Source organism: Medicago sativa, chromosome 8, assembly GCF_051527215.1.
Source record: "Medicago sativa cultivar Bolivia chromosome 8, Bolivia_mono, whole genome shotgun sequence".
Lineage (NCBI taxonomy): Eukaryota > Viridiplantae > Streptophyta > Magnoliopsida > Fabales > Fabaceae > Medicago > Medicago sativa.
Genome location: NC_140756.1, coordinates 10,585,844 through 10,613,016, shown reverse-complemented (window position 1 = coordinate 10,613,016; position 27,173 = coordinate 10,585,844). Strand labels below are relative to the sequence as shown.

Below are 27,173 nucleotides of genomic sequence, written 5' to 3'. Positions count from 1 at the left end.
AAAATAGATGGAGGTGTTATTCACATTTTGCTTCTTTGGTTTTGTTTGTTAGAGACGGGTTATTTTATTAAATTATTAATCCTATGGTTTTGTTTGTAGACAGGTTTTCTGGATCATGTTTAAGAGAGTTCAATTTTAAAGTTAAAGAGTCAATCAATATGAAGATAATTATGTCAATTTAATTAACTCTTCTCTTCCTCTCAAAAAAAAAAAAAAATTAACTCTTCTCTTCTTCCCTCCCTCCAATCCAAAAAGCTCCAATTTAAAATGTATATTAAAATATTTGTCGCTATATTAACATATACTTCTTTTTTCCTTTTAGTATATTTGTTTTTTAGTTTTTTCGTTGGAATGTATGTTAAAACATTTCTCAATAAATTTTTTTACTTATTTATATAGAATTTAATTCAGTAAGAGTTAGATGGATTATAAAGATAAAAAAATAGTATCAATAATTTTTTTTTATAATTTTTTTTATTGTACTAGATTTGTTTGGAAGGTCCCGTGAGCTTAGTTCAGTTGGTAAGGACAATGCATAATATATACAAGTTCCGGGGTTCGAATCGCGGACACCACAAAAAAAAAAAAGATTTCTTTGGAAGTGCTCTAATATTTATGAATATTTAATATTTTGTTAGAATTGTTTGTGTTATATTATTTATGGAGTTTTTTATCACAGAGTTTTCATGTTTAATTATGCATATAAGCTGTAGGTCTTAGAAATCATATTGTAATATATACATATACCTATAGAAATTAAATCTCCACATTTTCTGATTCAACATAATTGCAGACTCACAATGAAACCAGAATGGCACAACATAATCTCTTGCCTTTTACTTAACAATATGTTCAAACAAGATACGGTTTGTTTCTTGATAAAGGTTAATCAGCCGCAGAAATTAATGATCTTGCATAAATGAAATTTTTTTTTGATCTTGCATAAATGAAATGATACAGACAAATCTAATAATAAAGACATTACCATCAATTGATTACAATGGAACATAAAGTTAAAGTACTTGGGTTGGGTAACAAATCCTTTTTTTTTTTTTGGTACAGGGTAACAAATCCAAACTAAAGAAATTAAAACAATTAAGTTTGTTTTATCCTATGATTGGTGTTGGAATCCAAGGGAGTGTCTAGGTAGGTAATTGTGGTTTTGGGGATTGTTGCTGTTGTCTATATATGTTGATATATTATACCACATAATTCAATGACAGTAATTCACGCAATGTCTAGTTAATCGAATAACCAAAACTAAAGAAGAAAATTGAGAATGCAAATAGCACAAGACTATTTTCTTTTCCTTTTAGATTGTCCAGAAGATCAAACTCATGATTATACAAAGGTTTTTTATTTGCTTATAATGGAAAAGACAACGCTTCATCGACAAAGTTGGCTTTGATCCATCAACTTCAAAACTAATGTCCCAAAATAAACAAAATTTTAATTCCAATGATAATAATACCACACAATAATAAATCACGAAGTTAATTTACAACAAGTGGCATCATGAAATCTTAGTTTTTCTTTTCAATTTGAGTAATCAGGTAAATAAAGTCATTTTATTCGTTGTTATACTTAAAAATCTAGCACCTCTTGCTAAACATTAGAATACCTAGATTAAAGAAAGTTCAGAAACCTTGAGGGTATGGTATTATATATCTAAAAACAAGATACATCTACTAATAGTGCAAACTAAACCCAACGTTAGTCATCTTTTGATGCAGTACGATGACTGAAAAATGGATTGTGGATGAGAGTTCAGTCAAATGTAAGTTGGCACATTCCAGAGGCCCTTGGCACATTTGATAATCTTTTGAGAATGTCGTACTTCTTACTTAGGTCCAAGGAAGTATCAGAAATAGTCAATGTCTTCAAAACAAGTCCGTTTTGCAAAACATGCTCAACAAATGACACCTCATCTGGTAACCCTAGAAATCCTTCAAATTGAATAAAGGTCAGGTGGGATACAAGACAATTAGGAACAGATGGTGTTGGAGCCGATCCTAGTAAAGACGACTGTTCCTACAGGCGACAAAAGGTTTGAATAATATGCAATATTTATAGTAATGAATAAAACAAGTTCTATATTAAGTTGTGTACCAAAAAATAAGATGCAATTTATAATTATTGTAATTTATTTCATAAAAATTGGAAAATTTCATATCAAGGTTATGTGGACCAAATTAACCTTCGATTAAACAAACCTTGTCGTTCTGAATTATGAGAACTTGAAGCATATAGGACATTTTTGAAGCAAGTTCAGTAGAGAATCGGAGTTGAACCAATCAAGAGTAAGATCTAGGCGACGCAAACAGCGAAGATCTTGAAAAGTCAGATCACGGGGTTTACCAAGCAGCCACTGTTTGTACATACGACATCAAGTATTAATTAGTACAAAACTATATAAATAAACCGATGAAGTACCGCATAACTCCCAAGTCTCAATAAACTATGACTATTAGAGTTTTAGTTACATAGTAGTTAATTAATACTTTTACCTTAATCTCTATATAAGTGAAATAACTTTTGATGCAAATATTAAATAAACAAAATAAAACTTAAACCTTGGTTGTTGAACGACCCAACACTAGATGTTTTATCCCCGAAAGAGCATTGAGGAGGTTGTGTAATGGGTTGACGGAACCAAACAAATGAGGAAAGACATCAAGATGTGCTTCCACCACGCTATGCAAGTTGTACATGTTGAAAACTTTGCCGAATGTGATTCCGGTAATGTTAAGATTAGGTACAGATGGCGTTGGATCCGATCCTAGTAAAGACAACTGTTCCTACAGGCATCAAAAGGTTTGAATAGCATGCAATATTTATAGTAATGAGTAAAACATGTTCTATATTAAGTTGTATGCCAGAAAATAAGATGCAATTTATAACTATTGTAATTTATTTCACAAAAATTGGCAAATTTCATGTCAAAGTTATGTCAACCAAATTAACCTTCAATTAAACAAACCTTGTCATTCTGAATTATGAGAACTTGAAGCATAGGACATTTTTGAAGCAAGTTCAGTAGAGAATCGGAGTTGAACCAATCAAGAGTAAGATCTAGGCGACGCAAACAGCGAAGATCTTGAAAAGTTAGATCACGGGGTTCACCAAGCAGCCACTGTTTGTACATATGACATCAAGTATTAATTAGTACAAAACTATATATGTGACCTCCTTACCACCGTATAACTTCCAAGTCTGAATAAACTATGACTATTAGAGTTTTAGTTACATAGTAGTTAATTAATACTTCTAACTTAATCTCTATATAAGTGAAATAACCTTTGATGCAAATATAAAACAAATAAAACAAAATTTAAACCTTGGTTGTTGAACGACCCAACACTAGATGTTTTATCCCAGAAAGAGCATTGAGGAGGTTGTTTAAAGGGATGACGGAACCAAGCGAATGAGGAAAGACATCAAGATGTGCTTCCACCACATTATGCAAGTTGTACATGTGAAAAACTTTGTCGAATGTGATTCCAGTAATGTCAAGGTACTCAAGATTCGGCGCGTTTATTTCAAGGTAAGCCCCAACTTCATTCTCAATGTCGATTGTCAACCATTTCAAAGAAGGTGGAACACAAACTTTATCCATGCTCTGGATGGAAAAGTAAAGATCCAGACTTTCAATGTTTGGGCAGCCAGATAGAAGTACATTCACGGAAGGCAGTTCCGCATCATGAATGTTGATTACCAGCTCCTTGAGTGATGGTAAAGTAATCGGCGTAGAGCTTTCCAAGTGTACATGAATATTACTCGTGAGACTGAGGAACAGAAGTAATGTTATATCACATTTCAGAAAACAAAAATAAAAATTCAAATATACTAGTTTCTACTTGGAAAAAATTTAGGTGCATTTAGTGTTTTTCATATTATTCTTAACTTAAAATACACTAACAGACACCTTGGTTGGTTCAAACTGAATTTGGCAGTCAGGGAAAAAGTTGAAAGAAACAAATTAAATTTTTGTTTGTTAATTCAAAGTCATGACATAATTTTAAAAAATCTGTTTTTCTTTGTGATGGAAGTAGGGGAATATTGTTGCTTGAAGGTTATGATTTTGAATCCAGATTATATATCTAAGGTGCTGTTGGAAAAAGACACAAGGAATATAAAAAAATTTGTTGAAAATTGGCCCTAAATTTGGTGATGAAGCTTCTGGATTGCGACATAATTGGCTTGGTTGATTTCTGCATTTCAGTTCGTCAAAAATGATCAAAAATCTTTCTCTCTTGTTTTCTCTTAGAGTGTGTTTGGATGGGGAAATGTTTCGAGGGAATGTAATGTTACGAGGGAATTCAAATACTTTGAGGTGAATTCTATTGTTTAGATGGAGGAATGTAATGTAACGTTGAGGAAATATAATGTTATGAGGGAATTCAAATACTTAGAGGTAAATTTCCTATAATTTTAAATTCCTTAAAATTTTCAAATTACCTCATCCAAACACACTTTTAGGATTTGTCAAATTGATCCAAAAATCTCAAAATACTTTGCTCTTTTAGTTTCAACTCTTGAAGTGACTATAATGTTTGGATGATTGATGACACATACAACTTACATGAGTTAATTTTTTGATAATTTATGTAGCATATAGAGTATGGGTATATTATTGTTTTTGCTACATCTTATGCTTCATGTACTCTATATTTTTTTTAATGTAATTTTTTTATTCAAAGAGTTGATTTCTTTGAATCATATAAAGTAAATAATTGTTTTGGTAAATCAGTTTTGATTGTTGGAGAACCTCGTTTCTTAATTTTTCTAAAGTCATTGTCTAATATATTGCCTTCATTTTAGCAACTCCTTTTGGAATCATTCACTTAATTCAGTTTACAAAAAAACTTACTTACAAAAAAAATTCATTTCAATATGAGATTTCGCACATGGATAGCCTTCAGGTTAGTTAAAATATGTTATAGTTTTGAAGAAATTTTGTGTTTATACTTTTGTTACTATGATTATCTTTAATTATTGACCTCATTTTTTTTTTCTGTTATTTCTTGTATGATGTATATTAGATTGTAAATAAAATGGTTTTTTTATCTTTCAAAAAAAAAAGTGGTTTATTTATTTCATGAGTTTGCAACAAGAGTTCTGCAAAAGTAGATGGAGGTATTATTCACATTTTGCTTCTTTGGTTTTGTTTGTTAGAGACGGGTTATTTTATTAAATTATTAATCCTATGGTTTTGTTTGTAGACAGGTTTTCTGGATCATGTTTAAGAGAGTTCAAATTTTAAAGTTAAAGAGTCAATCAATATGAAGATAATTATGTCAATCTAATTAACTCTTCTCTTCTTCCCTCCAAAAAACTCCAATTTAAAATGTATATTAAAATATTTGTCCCTATATTAACATATACTTTTTTTTTTCCTTTTAGTATATTTGTTTTATAGTTTTTTCGTTGGAATGTATATTAAAACATTTCGTAATTATAAATTCTTTTACTTATTTATATAGAATTTAATTCAGTAAGAGTTAGATGGATTATAAAGATAAAAAAAATAGTATCAATAATTTTTTTATAAATTTTTTTATTGTACTAGATTTGTTTGGAAGTGTCTCGTGAGCTTAGCTCAGTTGGTAATGCATAATATATGCAAGTAATATATGCATAATATATGCAAGGTCCGGGGTTCGAATCCCGGACACCAAAAAAAAAAAAGATTTCTTTGGAAGTGCTCTAATATTTATGAATATTTAATATTTTGTTAGAATTGTTTGTGTTATATTATTTATGGAGTTTTTTATTACAGAGTTTTCATGTTTAATTTTTTGTGAAGTGAATAATATTAAAACTTGAGATTGTTTTAAGATTAGAGGTATATAACAGTAAGAGTTAATTATGTTTTTGGTCCCTACAAAATTGCGACCTTGTAAGTTTAGTCGTTACTTAATTTTAATAGCATTTTTAATCCCTACAAAAAATTTCTGCACTCTATATTAGTCCTTACTCAATCCAAATTTGTTTAATTTATGTTTAAACTCTTAAGTTTTTCAACAATTTTTTACAGGCGTGTTAAGAACGTTATTAAAAGGTCCTCCGAAAAAATATCGCAAAAATTTGATTTCTTCGTCCATATTTTTGTTACTTATATCTTAAATTTTTGTCGTTTTCAAAAATTCATATTTAATTTATTTCAAGTTAAAAAATTATAGATTTTAGTAAATGAACCTTTCATAGTGTTCTAAACTTGTATAAAAAGAATAGTTAAAAAATTTAAGAGTTTAAGGATAATTAAACAAAATTTATTTTAGCAGGGACTAAAATTATAAGTAAATTTTTTTTGTAGGGATTAAAAAAGCTATTAAAATTAAGTAAGGACTAAACTTAGAAGGTCGCAATTTTATAGGGACCAAAAACATATTTAACCCTAACAGTAATGTGATTTTAAAATTTCTCCCCTCCTCTTGTGAACCAAACATATATTTAATTAAAATTTCTCAATTGATTGATGTGTGAAACAAGTATCCCTATGTTCAATAATTTTCAAGTTCATAATTCATAAATCAAAACACTAAGAGCCTAACTATAACATAAACAATATACTGATTCATGATAAATCTAAATGCTCTCCTTAGAAAGTTATGAACCAAATAGCAAGGGTATCTCAATATGTGTTTGAGACCAACAACTCAATTCATTCATCAAATACCTTATGTATTTATTTCCTACCCTAACTTACAACTCAATTCATTCATCAAATACCTTATGTATTTATTTCCTACCCTAACTTGGAGTTTAATATGCAATTAATGTTTAAATGTGTTAAAAGTGATTTAACGTCAATAGACATACAATTTTTTGTTAACAGTGTGATACTTTGTAATTATGTTTCTTATATACATACAATCTTATGTAATATTTATCATTTGTAACTCTTTGTAAGTATGGTCAAGAATGATTCCTTTCTAAAAATCATATATTTTATGGAATTGTTGGCGCCACTCCAACTAGTTTATCTGCAAACCAAAACCAAAATGTAGTATATTTGCTGTAAATTAAAATGATATATAAAGCAATAAATAAATACAAACTGAGGAAACCTGAGTGAAACGAGGTTAGTGGAAGTGAAGAGCGATAGAGGGAGTGTAAATGGGGGATCGTTTCCGTTGGAAAAGAGATCGAGGTCAAGTTCCTTGGGGTGGAGATCAACGGCGGCACGAACCCACGTCTCAACTGAACAGGCACGGAACTTGTCGTTCAAATGGGAATGAGCGCACTCGAGTTGGAACTTCTGAATGGAATGGGGAGTACGGACAAAAGCATCGAGCACACCGTTAACTAAGAGAGCGAAGCTTCTGAATCGTTCGGAAGGTTGGTAGATATATTCTTCAGAGTGGTCGGTGAAGTTGAGATTGGATAGATGCTTCCAGAGATGGCGCCACCGGCGAGACAGACGACCCGTGGCAACAGCAGTTTTGGTAGGGAGGCATGACAGGATGTAGTCGAGCAGATCGTCCGGTAAATTACTGATCCTGTCTTCTTCTTCATACGTTTTTTCTCCTTTGGAGTTCGACTCTGCCATTCTATAGTTTACTTTTTCTTCGACGCATTAACCTATTCGGATTGAAGAAGTTTGGATGGGAACCACAAAACATATGAATTAGAGATTTGCCGTAAACGAGAGATAGAGAGAAAACCCTTTTGTTGCTATCTTACTTTTTATCTCTCTATATATATTTGTTTGGTTATGTTTCTCATGTGTAAAATTTCATAATTAACCTCGTTATCTTTAAATTTTATGGGGTTTGATGCTTATTTTACAAACAAATAAAACAAAACTTAATTTTTGTGGTTTATCACTTTCAATCCTACAACAAATTCCCTAAGGGTCCGATTGGTTCGAGAGTTTTGGAGGGGAGGGGAGGGGAGGGGAGGGGAGGGGAGATTTTTAATTTGAAGTGTTTGGTTCAATTTTTAGAAGGGGAGGGGAGGGGTGGGGAGGGGAGCAAATTTTATTGCACTGTCAAAATTATCCTTATAAAAATTTGAAATCTCAATATTTTCCTCGTAACAACATTTATTATTATTAGGTTATATTATTTTGAAACAACTTTTACTATTATTAGGTTATAGGTTATATTATCTTGTTACAACTTTTATTTCATATTATTAACAATTTTTTCTTGTAACAACTTTTATTACTACTTGTAATTGTAACAACCCTATTACTAATTCATTATTCCATCGTCTACATCATGTTGTTATCGATTGCATCGTTATTGTTTCGTTACTTTATTATCCTTATTTAATTAAGTTTATATCGATTACATCGTTATTGTTTCGTTACTTTATTATCCTTATTTAATTAAGTTTAAGGGTAAAACAGTAAAATAATTTTAAAATCCCTCCCCTCCCCCTGTGAACCAAACACACTTTTAATTAAAATATCTCCCCTCCCCTCCCCTCCGTTAAAATTTCTCCCCTCCCCTCCCCTCCTAATTCTCGAACCAAACGGACCCTAAAACTACATAAAAAAGTTTGAGCTTGTTACCAATTTGTTTGCAAATAGAAAAACCAATTTGATATTTATCACAAAACCAAATTGATTGAAAAAAACAATATCCTCAGTAAACAATATCCGTGTTTTTGATATATCATTGACAAATATTTGTATCTTTTTTAAAAATTATATTATATACTCCAAGGTGAGAAGACCCACAAAAGCACCAAACAACTCACGCCACAACTTCATTTGTCTAGTAGGTCAAAAACAACAACTCTTCGACCGAAAAATTAAAATATAGAAGCTTAAAATATTTTTTGAAGGAAGAAAGAAGTCTAACATATTAACTAGTAGCTTAAACATAAACTGAAATAATGAGATCAACTAAAATAAAGAAGAATAAGAGAGGTCAAATATACGGAGCAATTACAAAGAGCATGTGAATGGTGAAAGCAAGCATAAGGAAAAAAATGCCTTTTCATGGAATCAATCTGGGAGGCTTCCCACTCTATAAAGAGCCCTCGAAAGACACCATGAAGAGGAGCATAGCATAAACGCTCTCAATGGTGGATGTGTGTTTGACTTTTGATTGACATGTCTTTTTTAGTTATTTAGTTTAAATTCAAAATAGATGAGTATTAGAACTTTTTTTTTTGTGGTTTTTGGTACAATTTGTAATGTTTTCCATTTGAGTCATGTAATTTTAGTTTTTCCCAAAACATAGCAAATTTTAAGGTGTTTTGATGTAATTCAAGAAGAAATCATGCAAATCGTCGAAGCAATACATCTTGAAGACCTATGAAGATCTTGAGAAGACCATGAATGAAGATCAAGATATGCCTTGGAAGACATTACAGAGGGATGAATTATGTTCCCAAGTCTCAAGACATCTTTTATAGAAACACCCAAAAAGACGAAGAAACAGACGATTACGCGCAGGAAAACACAATGATGTGCTCTGGACATGCACTATGCACCCTGGGCATGATGCCATGTACTTGAGGCATGTTTTTACAGGATGCTCCTTGGGCATGCTGGGAGCGGGTCAAAACAGCTTTTTATAACATTTTAGTGGAAAATCCCAGTTTTTTAGCCCGAATTCAGGTGAAAACTTGCCTATAAATATCAATTATCTCATTTAGAACAAAGCGGATCAAGTGGAAGGCAACCAATAGGAGATTCAAGGGAGGAGTCTTTCCTCACTCTAAGTCTCTACGTATGTTTTATTCTTTTGTAATTTGTATTTAGTTACCATGAGTAACTAAACCTTTTTAGGGCAGAGTTGTAAAATGAACCTATATTTTATTTGTTAGATTATTTAATTTAAATTCTTTATAGTTACTTTGTGAATCTTATTTCATTTTACTATGGCGTAAGATTTGTCTCCTCTAAAACGAACCACCCTGAGATAATAGTACTTAAGAAAGTGACATACCTAATATTGGTGAAAACCTAACCGAATCAAGAAGTAACTAAGAACACAATGACTTCAAGAATTAAATCAGCATAGTAACTTTATTCTTCTTTCATCCTTGATAAGGTAAACGAGATAGGGTTGTCTGTTTGTAGAACTACTGAGAGGGAGAATATGTCGATGTCCTTCAATATTCAATTAACGAGGGAACCTTTAAGACATATTGAATTTAGGAACCCTATTGTTTGTCCTTGATTCAAATACCTCTAAGAGAGTTAGAACCTACACATAATTCTACGCGCAAAAGTGTATCTCCCTACAGGATTGACAACCCTAAACATTGAACCGTGTAGAAACTCTGGTGTAAGGTTGCAACTTGGCAGCTGGAGGGGAATAAACCCAGACCTCTGAGAGAGAAAGGCCCCACACGTACAAACGTGTGTGACAAGTAAATGAATATAGGGGATTCGAAGAATCCTAAACCCCAGAAACTCATCACTTAGAGAGAGTACGTAAAATCAATATGAATAATGTTTCACCATTAATTAATTCCAACAAATGAATATAGGGGATTCGAAGAATCCTAAACGCCACTACAATTCTGCAATCAAAACAGGTTAACTCTTAAACTCTTGTTCTACTACAAACAGACTAAATTGCAAAAAAAAACTTTTATCTTATAATTTATTGTTTTTAATTTACTATTTTCTTTTCCCAAATAAGTAACGTGAATTGCCTAGTTGAAACGACAATTCACGTGATACAATACTCTACTTATCACTTTATTACTTGGTAAACGATTTGATACACTTGTTTAAATCTGACCATCAACTATATTAATTTGAACAAAGCTTGTCTCAAGAATGCTTATCATTTCCCTCAACATTGACAAATTGGTGGACAACTCTTATGGTTACCATCTTTCATCATTCATGGACGCCTACTATAGGTAGGTACAATCAGATTGCCATGTATAAGAAAGATAGGGATTATGACGGCATTCGGGATAGACGCCTACTATAGGTAGGTACAATCAGATTTCCATGTATAAGAAAGATAGGGATATGACGGCATTCGGGATAGAAAATGCTAACTACAGGTACAGCGACGTCCCTTTCAAATTGAGAGCACAAAAGCTACGTATCAAAGAATGATGAATAGAATCTTTGAAGAAAAAATTGGAGACATGTTTGATGTGTATATGGACGACCTGATCGTCAAGTCTAGTAAAGAGAATCAAAATGCAACATAAGATATGTGTCAACTGATTTCAAATTTTCCATCATTTGTGATATTGTGTCACATTTTTGATAAATCAGACACATATATGGAACCATAAATAGAAACATATCCATCATAACAGTCCTTATAATATGTACTTTTATTCTTTAATCTTTTAACTACATTTAAAGCATGATGTTTCGAAGAGGAAAAAAATAGTATTTCATATTTACAAAATAAGAAATTTGTTCTTTAGATTAAAAAAACATCAATCAATTTAGCCATTTCAACAAAACATTTCTTTAGAAAATATTAATTAAAACCTATTAAAGATTTACACATTAACATGGATAGCTTATTGTTGAATCAAAACAAGCATAAAAACATTAAAATTGAGGTGTTAAATTTAGAAAAAAATAACCTTACGATGTTGTTCCGTTTAAGAGACTTAATTACTATTTAGCGAATTTCAGGGACTAATTTAAACCATTCTTATAATTTCAAAGCTTCCACAAAGAGCCTGTTTGTTCCAGATTTTTTAAAAAAAAAAAAAAAATCTATTTTTTTCCTTAAAAAAATCACTTTTTTCATTTTTATGTGTTTGTTTAGGATTTTTAGAAAAATCATTTTATCAAAAAAATCTACTTTGACCCTAAAATGAAAAGCTATTAGGATTAGCTTTTCTCAAAATCTATTTTTTTTCATATACAAGGAGGTAACACATGTACAAGTTAAAACTCATTTCTTCAAAAAAAAAAAAATGGATTTTTATGGGTAGTAGGTGATGTAAGATTTTTACATGTCATAAAACTATTTACACGTGAGTATAATATAGGATTGTTTCCACAGGGAGTTGCTTCAATCATAAGCGTTTTCACAATATTTCACATTAAGGGTTTGAGTATAAATTGTTTGTTTGTAAAACTATTTTCCTAATTGACATATATAAAAGTAAAACGAGAGGAGATAGAACTATTTCGCTTGCGGTTAGAGATATCAACCAAGCATAACAGCAGCAATCTCTCGATCGATTAACGGATTCTAGCTTTATAACCAATATTATCACAATCACTCGACAATATCATTCGTGTCCAAATAAAATCGTTAGTTCGAAGGGATCGTTTAAACATCGATTTCCCAAACGTTTAAATGATCACAAAGTTGTTCAGATAATCTAATCGACGATTTCCCAACCGATTAAATGTCCAAAAGCATTAAGTTCTAGATTATCAGTGATTATCAAATATTAACATCCATGTCTAGAGTATTAACTTAAGATAGATTGTTATTCTATGTCTAGATTCAAAAGTTTGTGTCCAAATCATTTTGAATCTCAATAAACATTTAAAGCAAGAATAACAACAATATTGAATCAATAAGCTAGAACCATATATTAAAAGATCAAGAAATTACATAAAAGCTTGTTTGATTGCCTCAAAACTACAAGAGTAGATGATAGCTACACATGTCTATGAAAGCTATGCAAACGATGCAAAAGAGATGAAGATTCATTGACAAGATCCATGATGTCTCAACAAATCTTGGCTTGAATCTACTCCAAACTACCTTGCTTTGTGTTTCTCTCTTAAGAAATAGCTCTAACCTCTCTCTAGAATGCAGAAAATATCAATAAAACAGTAAGTAGTGACAAGAGAGAGGTGAAACTTCTATTTAAATGGGCTGAATTTGTGACATCTCGCTTAAGCGATCGGAATTTCGCTCAAGCGAGCAGCATGAGAATCCCACTCTGGCCATTGAAGTCTTGCCACGTGGACCTTATCCCTGTAGAAGTTGAATCTCGCGTAAGCGAGCTGGAGGCGAGCCAAGAGCGAGTTCCTGAAGTTGCTCTCTGGACTAATCTCGCGTGAGCGAGATTCACTCGCGTAAGCGAGCTGGCTTCAAACTTTAAACCGCCTTTGAACCTTTGCTTGCGCGAACTGGAAGCGAGATGAAAAGTGAAATTCCAGTTGCTCTCGGCATAAATCTCGCGTAAGCGAGTTACACTCGCGTAAGCGAGATACCAAAATTCACGAGCGAGATGGAAAGCGAGCTGGCTGCGAGATGCTATGTTGCTCACTGGAACTTTCTCGCGTAAGCAAGGTGATCTCGCTTAAGCGAGTACTGCTTGGCTTGGAAAGTTGATTTTTGGTCCTTGCTTGTCATTTCCTGCACAAGTTAGAGGAGAATGAGACATGTAAAGCTTAAATGGTGAAATTACAACAATTGATTGCTTTTCCTTAAATAACTTGCATAACAAGTCACTAAAATGTCTATTTTAACGCATGAAAGATATTACTTTTAAACACTTATCAGTAGACAAACAAAAATAACTTCAGATTTTTTTTTTAAAATGTCTAAAAAAAAAGCTCTAGATTCTTTTAACTCAAAATCAATTTTTTTTAAAGCTGAAACAAACGCACCCAAAAAAGCTTCCTCAAAATTGATTAATCCCTTCCAAGCAAACAAAATAGGCTGATGAAGGCACATGATCACTTGTATATAACACATGGTGATGTTTACAGCTTTGGTACCTACTGAAATGAGAATGTAAACTAGTAGAAGTATAAACAGACTTAAAGTTATACTCAAGTAGAGATCATTTTTGTTGCAATTTAAATTTAAATTGAGGAAGTTTGCAGAAGTATAAATTTACAAACTTTCAATGAATACAAAGCTCCAATAAGAAGAATAGTTTCCCCCATCATTTGTAATAGATAGATAGAAGTTCCCACCAGAAGAACCTAAAGTATATCATTTCTTGCCTTTTACTTAAATTTCATGTTCAAACAAGAGAAAATTGTTTTTTGAAAAAGAATAATCAGCGCAGACATTAAAGATCTTGCATAAATGAAATGATGCAGACAAATCTGATGATAAAAGATATTACCATCAATTGATTCCAATGGAACATATATAATGCTAAAGTACTTTGGTTAGGCAACAAATCCTAACAAAAGAAATTAAAACAATTAAAAATTAAGACCAAAATTCAAAGTACTGACCTTTGATATTGGATTAAAAAAAAAATTAATAGTTAGTTAGGAGTTGGTTATCCTTGTTTTCTTTTTCTCAAAACAAATTATATAGTTGTTATGAATTATAACATGCATTACTTTAGTTTCCTTAACCTATGTCTTGCTTTTCTAACCTTTGAGTGATACTTATCATCTAGTTTTTTTTGGTGTTAAGTTCTAAGGAGAATATCCAGAGTTCGGTCAGAAGTTAAGTAAAGTCTAACTAAGTATTGTTCCACTTATGCTTTGTTTGGATTGGTGGTATGTGATGAAATGGGATGGAATGGAATGGTAAGTAACTATGTTCCATTGTTTCGATTTGCAAAATATGAATGGAGTGGAATGAAATCCAATGGAACCAATTCCATCCCATACCATCAATTCCTTCAATTTTCCTCTCCCCCCAATTTGGGGTGTATCCAATGGAATGAGATTTTATAATTATAATATTACCACTTTACCCCTATTTTTATTTTATTATTAGTACCATTTCCTCTTTCTCTCGACACCATTCTTTCTCAAATTTCTTCTGTCATTGCGTTGCAAAAAAGTTGTTTGTGACCTTTGCGTTTCCTGATTGTCTACCAATCCTCTTGGTTCTTCATTGCAGCATGTTATCTCCATTAATACTGTTCTAATCGTGTTTGTTGTTTCATGCTCTGACGTGTTGTTTTTCTTTCAATCTATGTTTACCTTTTTTATGTTTTTAAAATTTTCTAAGTTGGCATGCACATATGTTCAATTTTATTTTTGCTATGTTTCCAAACAATTGAGCTGGTATAACAAAATGATGAGGCATGCATATATTTTCTTCATTTTATTGCTTTAAAACATAGAGTTTTGGATTAATACAGTTTGGTAAAATCTGGTGGGCATGCTAAATCAAATTAGAATGCTCTATGAACTCTTTTTTTTTAGTGTTGAATTGAAGGAGATAAAATGTTAGTAATAATATATTATACATAATAATAGTGTTTTTTAAATATGGGTAAAAATGGAATAAAAAATTTATAGTGTGTTTCGTTTCGTCCACTTTCCAAACAATGGAATGGAAATATTGTTATGTCACATCATAACATACCCAAACGATGGAATGGAATCACCGTTCCATTCCGCTCCGTTCCACTCCATTCCGTTTTATTCCATTCCGCTCTGTTCCTGTAACACCCACGACGTGGCTTTCGATATCCCGCCAGTTGGATACGAAAGGTTCCCGCCAGTTGGAACGGACACTATCCGTAAGGATGACCCCACGTTAATAAGAGGAACCGAATCACATTGAAATGAGAGGGATTCGGAGGCCGTGTAGGTATGGGACTACATGGTTGAAGGAAGGCTTATAAGAATTGTTAGGTACTACCCATATCAACAAGATGCATCTTCTTTTCGGTAGCCCATTCCATAAGAACTCCACAGTTAAGCGTGCTTGGCTTGGAGTAGTACTAGGATGGGTGACCTATCGGGAAGTTTCCCGGTAAGCATGTGAGTGAGGACAAAGCATGCTGAAAAGGCCCGTGTTGGTTTGTGGGGTTAGTCGGCAATCCTGAAAGCAGTCTGGGATGTTACAGTTCCGTTACGTTCCATCAATCCAAACAGAGCCTTAGGAATCGAACTCGATTTCTCCCAAATAATTAAACCTTTAGTAAAGTTCATTAATTAAACCTTTAGTAAAGTTCATTAATCACTTGTTTATCACCTACTTATTGAGAAAAGGCAAGTAAGGTTGGCTAAAAATACAAACTATGAGTGTCCCTTTTTTTGCCTCAAAGGCAAGTTCTTTGTCCAATGTGTAATGATCCCATTTGAAAGTGGAAGGTTTTGAAGTAAATAAGAGCCCTTGGGGCAGGCGCATGCCTACCAATAATTAGGGCACACGACACCTAACGGCCAACACCACTATGAGAGATAATAGGGAAAGAAGGATTTTGGGGGCTAAAATGGAAATGGTTTTCATGGAATTATGTATTTGGTCACAGATTTTGCAAGTCATAGGAAAGTCTACATTTTCCTCTGTTCTACACGAAAGAACAAGAAATGCATTGGCTATATATATTTGAACCTAATAAAATATGAACCTAATGAAATGCATCATACATTGATATGCTTTTCTTCCGAGAAAACATGATTCATTCAATACAAATGGGTACTGCCAAACAAAAAATAAAATTAAAATGATGTCTACATATGGTGCTACGAAATTCAATGTCAGTAATTCACGCAATGTCTATTTATTATCGAATAACAAAAACTAAAGAAGCAAATTGAGAATGCAAAAATAGTACAAGACTATTTTCTTCTCATTTTAGACTGTCTAGAAGATCAAACTCATAATTCATGAATACAAGGTTTGTATTCAGCTTATATAATAGAAAGACAACACTAATGTCCCCAAATAAACAAAGCTTTAGTTCCAATGATAATAATGTCACACGGTTATAAACACCAAGTTCATTTGCAACAATTGTGGCATCATGAAATCTTGTAGTTTTTCTTTTCAACGTCAATAATCAAGTAAATGTTGTCATTTTCTTCATTGTTATATTTAAAATTCTAGCACCTCTTTCTAAGCATGAAAATAACTAGATCAAAGAAAATTTAGAAACTTTGAGGGCATGGTATTTTGTAATCCCACCACAGTATATATGAAATGTGATGATATGCATCTAAAAACAAGATACAACTACTAATAGTGTAGACTACACCCAAAGTTAGTCATTTTTTATTTGAAGCAGTATTAGGACAGAACAAGATACAACTACTAAAGCTACACGCTAAACCCAACTTCAATCATCTTTGATTTGATGCAGTACGCGACAGAAATATGGATTGTGGTTGAGTTCACACCTTATGCATATATAGTGCGGAGATACAGTTCAATCAAATTTCAGCCGACACATTCCAGAGGCCCTTGGCAAATCAGATAATGTTTTGAGAATGTCGTACTTCTTATTTAGGTCAAGAGAAATACCAGAAATAATCATTGTCTTTAAAACAAGTCCATTTTGCAAAACATACTCAACAAATGACACTTCATCTGGTAATCCTCGAAATCCTTTGAATTGAATAGAGGTCAGGTGGGATATGATACAATTAGGAACACATGGTGTTGGAGCCCATCCTAGTAAAGACGACTGTTCATGCAGGAAACAAAAGACGTGAATAATTGCAATATACAAAGTGATATAGACCAAATTAAACTTCGATTAAACAAACCTTTTCGTTCTGAATTATGAGAACTTGTAGCATAGGAAATTTGTTAAGCAAGTTCAGTAGAGAATTGGAGTTGAACCAGCCAGTGAGCTCTAGGCGGAGCAAATAGTGAAGTTCCTTAAAATTTAGATCATGGGGTTCACCAAACAGCCACTGTTTGTACACGACATCAAATAGTAATTAGTACAAAACTATATATATGACATCCTTACCCCGTATGTTAGAGGGCGTGTGGGAGTTGAATTCACGACCTCACTCTTATCCATATGTTCCTCCCTAAACCACAATATAACTCTATAAACTATGATTATTAGAGTTATAGTTACAGATACTAGTTAATCAAAAGTTTGTTATTAGTTTGAACTTACTCTCTATATAAGTGAAATAACATTTGATGCAAATATAAAATAAATAAAATAAAACTTAAACCTTGGTTGTTGAACGACCCAACACTAGATGTTTAGTCCTAGAGAGATTGCCAAGGAGATTGTTTAAAGGGAGGACGGAACCATACAACTGGGGAAAGACATCAAGATGTGCTTCCACTACATTGTGCAAGTTGTACATGCTGAAAACTTCCCCGGATGTGACTCGGTTAATGTAAAGGTACTCAAGATCCGGTGCGTTCATTTCAAGGTAAGCCCCAACTTCATTATCAATGGTGAATTTCAACCTTTTCAAAGAAGGTGGGACGCAAACTTTGTCCAAGCTTTGGGTGGCAAAGCGAAGTTTCAGAGTTTCTATGTTTGGGCAGCCACATAGAAGAATATTCACGGAAGGTACTTCCATATGATTAATATCGATTAGCAGCATCTTTAACGATGGTAAAGTAACTGGCGTAGAGCTTTCCAAGTGTACAAGAATTGTACTCCTGAGACTGAGGAACAAACAAGTAATGTTAAATCACAATACATAAAGTATAAAAATCAAATATGCTAGTTCATGCTTGGACAAATTTAGGTGCACTCTTTAGTTGATTTTCATATGATTCTTAACTTAGAATACACTTTTGTGTGGTATTATAAACTTCGAAAAATATGTATTTGAGAAAATCATAGACAGCTAAATTTCAAACCCTACGAAAAACATTTCTATTTTTTATTTTTTTTGAAAGAAACATTTTCTATGTTTTGTCCTTTCTGCTTTTCATCTTTACTTTTAATTTAGTCCCCTAAAATTTGCTCACTTCAAAAAACATAATATTCATTTATATCCTTAAGTAGCTAATGCTACAAGGACTAAAGTCAAATGTTCTAACATAAACAAATAGGGTATACGACACAAAACTGCAACGATTAAATGCATTGAAATTTTCAAACAAAGGAAACCCAATATGTAGTGTATTTGCGGTAAAATAAGGAGATTAAAAGAGAAGTGATTTATTTACCTAAGCGAAACGAGGTTAGTGGAAGTGAAGGTCGATAAAGGGAGCTTGTATTTGAGATTGTTGTCGTAGGAGAAGAGATTGAGGTCAAGGTCCTCGAGGTGGATCCCAATGGCGGCGCGAACCCACGTGTCAACTGATTTGGCACGGAACATGTCGTCCAAGAGGGAATGAGCGCAGTCGAGATGAAACTTCTGAATGGGACGGGGATTATGGACGAAAGTCGCTAGCACACCGTTAACTAAGAGAGCGAAGCTTCGGAATCGTTCTTCAGAATGTAGGTCGTTATATTCGTCAGAATCATCGCTGAAGTCAAGAACGGATAGATGCTTCCAGAGGTGTCGCCACCGGCTAGACAGACGCCCTGTGGAAACCGCGGTTTTGGTCGGAAGGCATGAGAGGATGTGGCTGAGCGCACCGTCTGGTAAATTACTGATCCGGTCTTCTTCTTCGATTATTTCTTTTTCACCCGATTTTCTTCGTCGTTTCGACTCCTCCTCCATTGTTTATTTCACCTCCCTTCCCTTACTTCTCTCTCTTCGTACCTCGCATTTGGTTGCATTCAAGAGTAGGGTATTTATAATAATAATTTTATAAACAAGCTTAAAGGAAGAAAGATGAAATTGATCAGTCTAAGCTTAAAGGGAAGAAGATGATCAGAATCAATCACAAATGAGATTAGGGTTTTGCCGTTAATCGATTTAAGTTTTGGGTTAGAGTCCTGCCATCAAAATATTCACGTGGTTTGCATATTGACCCATTCTTGTTTTTTTTTTTTTTAAAGTAATTGACCCATTCTTGTTGTGTTGCGTTCAAGTTTGATTGGTTAATTTTTTTCTTTTGAATAAAGTTTGATTGGTTAATGAAATGTTGACATTGTTTATTGCACATGTTATTAATGAAAAGAGTTTGTCTATTGCAAATGTTAGAACAACTAAAAAGTGGAACTTTTTATTGAAAAACAACAATTATTTATGAAAAAGATACATGCTCCCTCCGGTCTAGGCATGGCAATGGGGCGGGGTGGGGACTGGTTTTGTCTTCCCCATCCCCTACTCCCATATACTTACTCGTTACCCTACCTATATCCAACGGGGATGAGAAATTGAATCTCATCCCCATCCCCAATGGGTTCGGGTATTTCCGCTCATTCCCATCCCGTAGTGAATCAAATTTTTTTAAATAAAAAAAGTTTTTTTAAGCTTCAATGGGTAATACTTTAATGCATTATCCAAGAATTTGCGCTCATTTTAACTTTCATACTTAATAATTTGGTCGCTCCTTTAACCATCAATGAAAATTCTTATATCATGATAGTTATCAAACCAAATAACATGACATATCATTATCAACCCCCTCAACAAAAACAAAAACATGACCTTTCTACATTCGGGTAGGGTTTGGGTATAGGTTTGGGGTGGGTATATATATCCCAGTTACCCGTCCCGTACCCGTATTATGAAATCAGGGAAAACCCAAAACCAGTCAAATCGGGGAAAACCCGTCAAATCGGGGTTGGTTTGGGCGGGTACCCATCGGCACGGGTTTTGTTGCCATGCCTACTCCGGTCCTATTTATAAGAGAAAATATGGTTAGCAAAAGTACATGTATCTGCACTGAATTTTGAATCAAATACATCAACTTTGTTGACTCAATTTTTTCTTAAAAATAGGATCGAAAGGAATATTTTATATTTAATACACAATTTTCAATACAAACTTACTTTTTTAAACTTTTTAACATGTGTAAATTTGCACATGTTAGAAAAATCCATATTAAAATACACAATGGAATATGAATGGAAGGATTTGAATATTGGTTGGTTCAAGAACCCAATATCCTCTATTTGGATGGAATGATTGGTCCTGAGAATAGGCCTGAGTTGTGACGGCTTAGGGCCCTGATTCGTAGGGCCAAAAGAAAATCATAGTAAGGGGTTTACATAGAACAACTTTTTTTTGGAGTTGGAGGTTTAGAAAATTCTTGTTGACACTTTAATGTTGGCCAAAAAACATCAGTATTTTATGAAAATAACCTCATCGGTAGTTAACTACCGTCGGTTACTCCTCGCGGCAGTTAACTGCCGGATTCCAATTGCTCCATCGGCACTTAACTACCGTGAAGCTTTATATGAAGGAACAAGGCAACCAACCATGCTTCCTCTCTAGAAAGATTCTCATGATCTCTTTTGAGCATGTCTTCAAGTAGTTTATTGTGTATTTCTGATAAGTGCTTAAAAGTGATATATTTCATGTGTTAGTTTGGGCATTTTAGTGACTTGTTTTGCAAGTTATCTATGTAAAAGCTCCAATTTTATGCAATTTGGCCAATTATGCTTTATGTGCCTTACTCTACCCATTTGTGCAGGAAAATACAAGCTATGACCAAGAAATCATCCAAAAATGCAAAGACAAACTCGCTTGAAGCGAGTTCATCTGGCTTCAAGCGAGAAATGTCCAGGGAGCACTCGCTTCCAGCACGCTTCAAGCGAGTTCAACAGGATAAGCAAGTACACATGCCTTCAATTCACAATCACATTGTTTCCTAACTTAATTTTGTTGATTATGTTTTGTTGATTTTATATATAATAATTCTGATTATCTATATTTTATGATAATTTTGCATGTTGTTGTATACTAATTCATCAACTTTGTTCTTGATAATTATTTTGTTGTCGTATGTGCATCGTTGCTACCATTAAACAATTGGAATATGTGTTATCATATTTTTAAAAATATTAACAGGAAGATTTTACAAAAAGTTGCAAAAAAATATTGCACTTTAAATGAATGTTGAGCCCATCTTTTCAACAAAACTTCATATGCTGTTTCAAAAAAAAAACAATACAAAATAAAAATAAATTCAAATTAATTCAAAGTTAAATAAGCTTATAGGTGAGTGAATCTGTAAAAGAGGAAAAAGCTTCCACCAGGTCAATTTTGTACATAAACCACGAAGTTCTCCGATCTAATATACTAATTTTTTGTGTTGAACTCTCCTTATAAGCTTAAGAATTACTAATTGACATGATATAAGCAAGAATAATCCCAAAAGAAGTAGCAAAAAAGAAACATAATTTGGATGAGTGATTATGTTTAATCCCAAACTTGTAGACTTGGTAATAACATCATCATTTCTTGCAGTGTAGCGACTAGGATAGCCATATTCTTTTTTTTTTTTTTTGAAGGAGCCATATTCTTTTTATTGTTGAGCAATTGTTCCACTACAAAAATAGATAATAGTTGCCCAAGAAGTTGAACTTGATGAAATAGAAAACACATTGTCCTCATTTTGGTGAAGCTCCAAGCATAAGAAAAATATGAATCTGTCCACTTCACAAATAACACCATTACAAATGCGAAGTGCCAAGCATATAAAAAAAAAGTTAATCAAATATCATTATGTTTTTTACCAACAATGGAACTGAAAAAGCAAAATTTACATGTCTATTCTAAGCTGCTATCTTGTGCTACATAAATTTACTGTCACTAATTCAAGCAAACTCAATAAGAATTTAATTCATATACACTGGCCTGTGCCGTAAAAAAAAAAAAAAATCAATTGTCAATGGACCATAGCCATGAGATCATTAAAATTACATTTCACTTCAATCATAATTACTTCTAAAACTACATATGTAGATGGTTGAGATTCGTTGACGGTGTAAAACTTTTTACATTGACAATGTATCACAATTAAAATCTGAGAAACAATCTAATAGTAAAAAACTAAATCAAGTTGAGAAAAACAATGGCATAAGATGAATTATAAACTGAAAATACCAACAAAATAACAATTACCCTATTGGAGGAGGCTTCCTTTGAAAACACAAGTTTTTACTTGTTTCCTCAAAATTTAAACAAGGATTTACATTTTTTAGTGCACATTCAAGAGGAAAACACAATTGAAGGACTTTAATGAAACACCAAATCTACTTGTGTGAACTTTGTACAGAATTTGTAAGAGTTAACATCTCCTATCCGATGTGGGACTCTTAACACATGACCAGCATTGGGCTTGGTTCGTGGACATAAATGGTGGGTGGTCCGATAGCGGAAACCTAATAGCAGGTGGCCCAATGGATCTTGAAGAGGCTCTGATACCATCTTAGAAATCGTGGTTGAGCCTAACACAACCCCACAAAACCGGCTTGTGAGGTGAGGATTGCCCCCACTTATAAACACATTGTCAAGCCAACTCTTATCCGATGTGAGACTCTTAACAATAACAGTCACTTTCTAAGCAACTTGCTACACTGGACGTTTATGTGCATTCTAAGTTTTACTTCGAAAATTCAAGAGGGGGGAAATTTCTCTAAAATTTCAAAAAATGTAAATTATAGTGTTACTTCTCTTTTTATGCAAAAGTAAATATGTTTCAATAATATGTTGTATGTATCTTTTTATAAGAAGACTTGAGCAATGACAAAACATAAAAATATATTTAATTTCCCATCTAAAATTCATGGTAGCTAACTAATCCTCAGAACATAAAAAAAAAAATTAATTAATTAATTACTTTGCAAAATGTGGTAGTTTTGCTGCACATATCAAATCAAATGCAAATACCAAAAAGAGAAAACTTATTTCTTATTTTTTATTAACAACTCTTCAAAAAATATTTGTAAGAAAAATTATGGTATATGTTAGTTTAGATTGCGTGGAAAATCAACCTATAAGATTGTGGAATTACTACTTGTGTTAAATGCCGCAAAGGAGATGTCATATCCATAAAGATGAACACCATGCCCCAAATAAAGAAAGATTTAGTTGCAATGATAACAAGATCACCCAATAAAATTCACCAAGTTGATATACTATATATGTGGCATAAAATTCAATAGTTTTCCTTCAATGTAATCGTTATAAATCTATCAAGATTTGAATCCTCTGGCTAAGCCTGAAATTCTAAATTAAAACAACCATGTTTATAGAGGAAAAACTTGAATAATTAAGTTAAGTAGAGAGGGCCAATAGTCCTAATTATAATGACTTATGGAAAAATTACTAGACCAAAAAAAAATCAGAACCATTGCGGGATTGAATTATGAAATTTCATCAAATACAGGTTAACATGAAATCACATGCATGTGAATACAAGTGAAAGATAAAAAAGAGACAGCTAATTATATAGATTAAAACTCTTCTTAATTTTCTTTGAAATGATTAAGATACAGAGATGAGAGGAGTTATTAGTGAGAGATCACACCTTAAGGAGACATAACTTAGTCAAATATAAGTTGGCAATTTCCAGAGGCCCTTGGCACATTAGATAATCTTTTGAAAATGGCATTCTTCTTGGTTGCGTCCCCCGAAATATCAGAAATAACCATTGTCTTCAAAGCAAATCCATTTCTCAAAATATACTCAACAAACAAGAACTCATCCGGAAGTCCTCGATATCCTTTAAATTGAATAAAAGCCAATTCTGATACAAGACAACTAGGAACACTTGGCTGTGTATTCCTTCTTTTTAAGGGTGGTTTTTCCTGTCGGAAACAAATAACACCACGACATGACTTACATAAGATGTAACGGTATATATAGACACACACGCACGTGTGTGTGACAAATCGTTTTATGTATCCTTATGATTATAATGCATAAAATTAAATTTACCAAAGTTTCATTTAAACAAACTTAAGAACTCGACACACCTTGTCGTTCTGAATTATGAGAACTTGAAGCATATGGCACGCCTGAAGCAAGCTCATCAGGTAATTAAAGTTGAACAAGGGAAGAATGAGCTCAAGATGAATTAAATTGCTGAATTTCGATAAAAGTTGATCAACGTTGTCACCCAGTAACAACCACTTCAAAACAAAAACAAATGGAAATGATGTAATATTAGTTATAAGGAGAAAACTAAATAGTAAGATAATGTAGCATACTTTCTTATATTTTCGATGTTATATATCCAATCGTATCACTAAAGATTAGATTGTTATTCGAAAGCTAATATGTATGGTGTAGAATGACTGGTTTCCATGACTGTTGTATATGTATATGCATTTGATCATTGAAATGCACCAATCATTTACAACTTGGTACTATATCTATATATAAGACCATCGTAATAAAACCATACCTTTGTTGTTGAACGACTCAGTGCTAGATGTTTTATTCCAGAGAGAGCAGTGAGGAGGTTGAGTAAAGAAGTGAAATCCAAATCATCAGAATAATCCAAGGAACGAAAAATATCAAGAGACGCTTTCGCCACATATTGCAAGTTGCCAACATCACTCAATGTGGTTTTGGTACTATTAATATGGTAAAAAACAAGCCCGTTCATCACGAAGGAAGCGACACCATCGTCAATGTCAACAATAATTTTCAATGTCTTCAATGTAGGTGGCAAGCAAATTTTGTCGTAGTCCTTAACCCAAAAGTGATTCTCCAGAGTTTCTAGGATAGGGCAGCCAGAGAGGAGGACATTTATGGAAAGCATTCCCATATAACCAATGTTGAGTTTCAACTTCTTTAGTGATGGTAAATAAATGTCCTTACACCATTGCAAGTCAAAATATATTGCACCAACAAGACTGAACTACATGTCAATTGTTATTATGTTATCATCATGACACATTAGAGGAAGTGTACCAATATACTCTACAACATATGAAACCCAAATATGAACTAATCTACAAGTTTGATACAATATAGATAGACAGATAGTGAAAAAATTTGAAATACAAAATACCAGATGACCTATATATGTTAACTAATGTATTATGGAAAAAGTTTATACAAGCAGAGTATTTGGAAGAGACATTGATAATTATTTATTGATATATAATTATAATGATAATGATCACAAAGAAAGTAAAAATAGTGTTGTGTATTTTATGCGAAAGAGCTTGCTTACAAAACTTTCACAAGATGATATCTAATATTGCGGTCTTACAAAAATAACTAGCTTCAACCTTATTAAGTAACTATTCTTCAAAAAAAATAAAAAATTAAATGTAACTAATCTCCTTGATCTCTCATAAAACATATTAGTGAATCCTAAAAAGTGCCCTTCATAGTAACTTGTTTGGTTTCCTCAAAAAAAAAAGTAACTTGTTTGGTAAGAACAAAAGAGTCGTTGTGAAATAAAACTTATATTTGTTGAAGGGAATTTTAGGATAGACATTGTTAAATAGAGTCAAATATGGTTATATTTAGGGCATAAATAATATAGTTGTAGGAATATTATTAATATTAGCTTTAAAAGATATCTTTTAAATCCCTCAAAAAAAAAGATATCTTTTAATTTAGAGTGAAGACTCAATTGGTCACTCACAATTTTCTCACGACTCAATTAAGTCCCTTACAAAAAAATAAATCCAGAGTATTCCCCAACATTTTTATATAAAGGATTGAGTGACTAATTCGTTCTCCGTTTATTAATCTCAGGAATTGGTTTGATATTATATTTTATTAAATATGAAATTGGGCTGCAAAAAAATTGTCAAGAGACTGAATTGATTCTTCACTCTATCTTTTAACTCCTATTTAAGTCTAAATTATAATTAAAATAATAAAATCAAAAAAATGAATGGAATATTGTACTTACCTGAGGGATACAAGATTAGGACAATATGAGAGGGAAATGGGGAACTTAAATTGGTATACGTCCATGGAAAACAATGTAAGATCCAGCTCCTCGAGGTGGGGCCCAATGCCGGAGCTAACCCAGCTGTTGATTGAATCAGTGCAAATTTCTTCTTGGATGAGAGATTTAGTACAAGAGAGACGCATCTTTCGAATTATGGAGGGCCTACGACTATAGAACACATTGTTTACAAAAGTTGCAAAGGTTTGGAAGTGTTCTAAGAGTTCATATCGTTCTTCTTTGAGTTCGAATGAGTCATCAGAGAAATCGAGGACCGAGAGATGCTTCTTCCAAATGTAACGCCATCTGCGAGACAGAAGGCTGGTGGCAATGGAGTTTTTGATCGGAAGGAAAGATAGAATGTGACTTAACACACAGTCTGGTAGACTACTGATCCTGTCTTCTTTTGATCCTACCATTGATTCATCTTCTTCTTCTGTCGTCGTGACTTTTTTCTTCTGAAAAAACATCCAAAGGATGGTGGCAAGATGAAGAAGTTTGGAGGTTGATTGTGTCATTGTCGTTTCAACAGAGCAGGTTTCCAAATGATCTAAGAATTGTGGATTCTAGATTCAAGAGTTTGTGTCCAAATCATCTTGAATCTCTTTGAAAGCATTAAAAGCAAGAATAACAACAATATTGAATCATTAAGCTAGAACCTTATATATTAAAAGATCAAAAGATTACATAATAGCTTGATAGTTACCTCAATACTACAAAGAAGGTTAGTTACATATAGACATGTAAACTAATGCAAGGAATGAAGGAAAGATGAAGATTCCATGCCAAGATCCTTGATGTCTCAATGAATCTAGGGTTGAATCTACTCCTTAATCACTTGCTTTGTGTTTCTCTCTATGA

At 32.9% G+C, this 27,173-nt stretch overlaps 3 protein-coding genes across 3 annotated transcripts; all 3 read right to left on the bottom strand.

The window, feature by feature from the left end:
• Positions 1–1,654: 1,654 nt before the first annotated feature.
• On the bottom strand, positions 1,655–7,593 carry LOC146896852 (F-box/FBD/LRR-repeat protein At4g26340-like). The gene is made up of 4 exons (XM_085734584.1): positions 7,071–7,593; positions 3,338–3,785; positions 2,981–3,133; positions 1,655–2,031 (listed from the first exon to the last, which is right to left on the bottom strand). The coding sequence occupies exons 1-4, from the start codon at positions 7,550–7,552 to the stop codon at positions 1,768–1,770; spliced, it is 1,347 nt and encodes a 448-aa protein (XP_085590710.1). The 5' UTR covers positions 7,553–7,593; the 3' UTR covers positions 1,655–1,767.
• A 9,105-nt stretch (positions 7,594–16,698) lies between these two features.
• Positions 16,699–19,574, bottom strand: LOC146896851 (F-box/FBD/LRR-repeat protein At4g26340-like). Its single transcript, XM_085733631.1, has 4 exons — positions 18,720–19,574; positions 17,762–18,209; positions 17,336–17,485; positions 16,699–17,253 (listed from the first exon to the last, which is right to left on the bottom strand). The coding sequence occupies exons 1-4, from the start codon at positions 19,217–19,219 to the stop codon at positions 16,996–16,998; spliced, it is 1,356 nt and encodes a 451-aa protein (XP_085589757.1). The 5' UTR covers positions 19,220–19,574; the 3' UTR covers positions 16,699–16,995.
• Positions 19,575–23,940: 4,366 nt separating this feature from the next.
• Positions 23,941–26,830, bottom strand: LOC146896850 (F-box/FBD/LRR-repeat protein At4g26340-like). Its single transcript, XM_085735590.1, has 4 exons — positions 26,274–26,830; positions 24,804–25,257; positions 24,373–24,462; positions 23,941–24,204 (listed from the first exon to the last, which is right to left on the bottom strand). Exons 1-4 carry the CDS (start codon positions 26,828–26,830, stop codon positions 23,941–23,943), a joined length of 1,365 nt encoding a protein of 454 aa, XP_085591716.1.
• Between the last annotated feature and the right edge of the window lie 343 nt (positions 26,831–27,173).

Bases quoted from the DNA above. Each gene is read 5' to 3' on its own strand.
- LOC146896852 (XM_085734584.1), bottom strand. From the start codon at position 7,552: ATGGCAGAGTCGAACTCCAAAGGAGAAAAAACGTATGAAGAAGAAGAC. The intron at 3,786-7,070 runs GTTTCCTCAGTT...TCTGTTCCTCAG, and splicing joins ACTAACCTCGTTTCACTCAG to TCTCACGAGTAATATTCATG. The intron at 2,032-2,980 runs GTTTGTTTAATT...TGTCGCCTGTAG, and splicing joins TCATAATTCAGAATGACAAG to GAACAGTCGTCTTTACTAGG.
- LOC146896851 (XM_085733631.1), bottom strand. From the start codon at position 19,219: ATGGAGGAGGAGTCGAAACGACGAAGAAAATCGGGTGAAAAAGAAATA. The intron at 18,210-18,719 runs GTAAATAAATCA...TTTGTTCCTCAG, and splicing joins ACTAACCTCGTTTCGCTTAG to TCTCAGGAGTACAATTCTTG. The intron at 17,254-17,335 runs GTTTGTTTAATC...CTGCATGAACAG, and splicing joins TCATAATTCAGAACGAAAAG to TCGTCTTTACTAGGATGGGC.
- LOC146896850 (XM_085735590.1), bottom strand. From the start codon at position 26,830: ATGACACAATCAACCTCCAAACTTCTTCATCTTGCCACCATCCTTTGG. The intron at 25,258-26,273 runs GTAAGTACAATA...CATGTAGTTCAG, and splicing joins CCTAATCTTGTATCCCTCAG to TCTTGTTGGTGCAATATATT. The intron at 24,205-24,372 runs GTGTGTCGAGTT...TGTTTCCGACAG, and splicing joins TCATAATTCAGAACGACAAG to GAAAAACCACCCTTAAAAAG.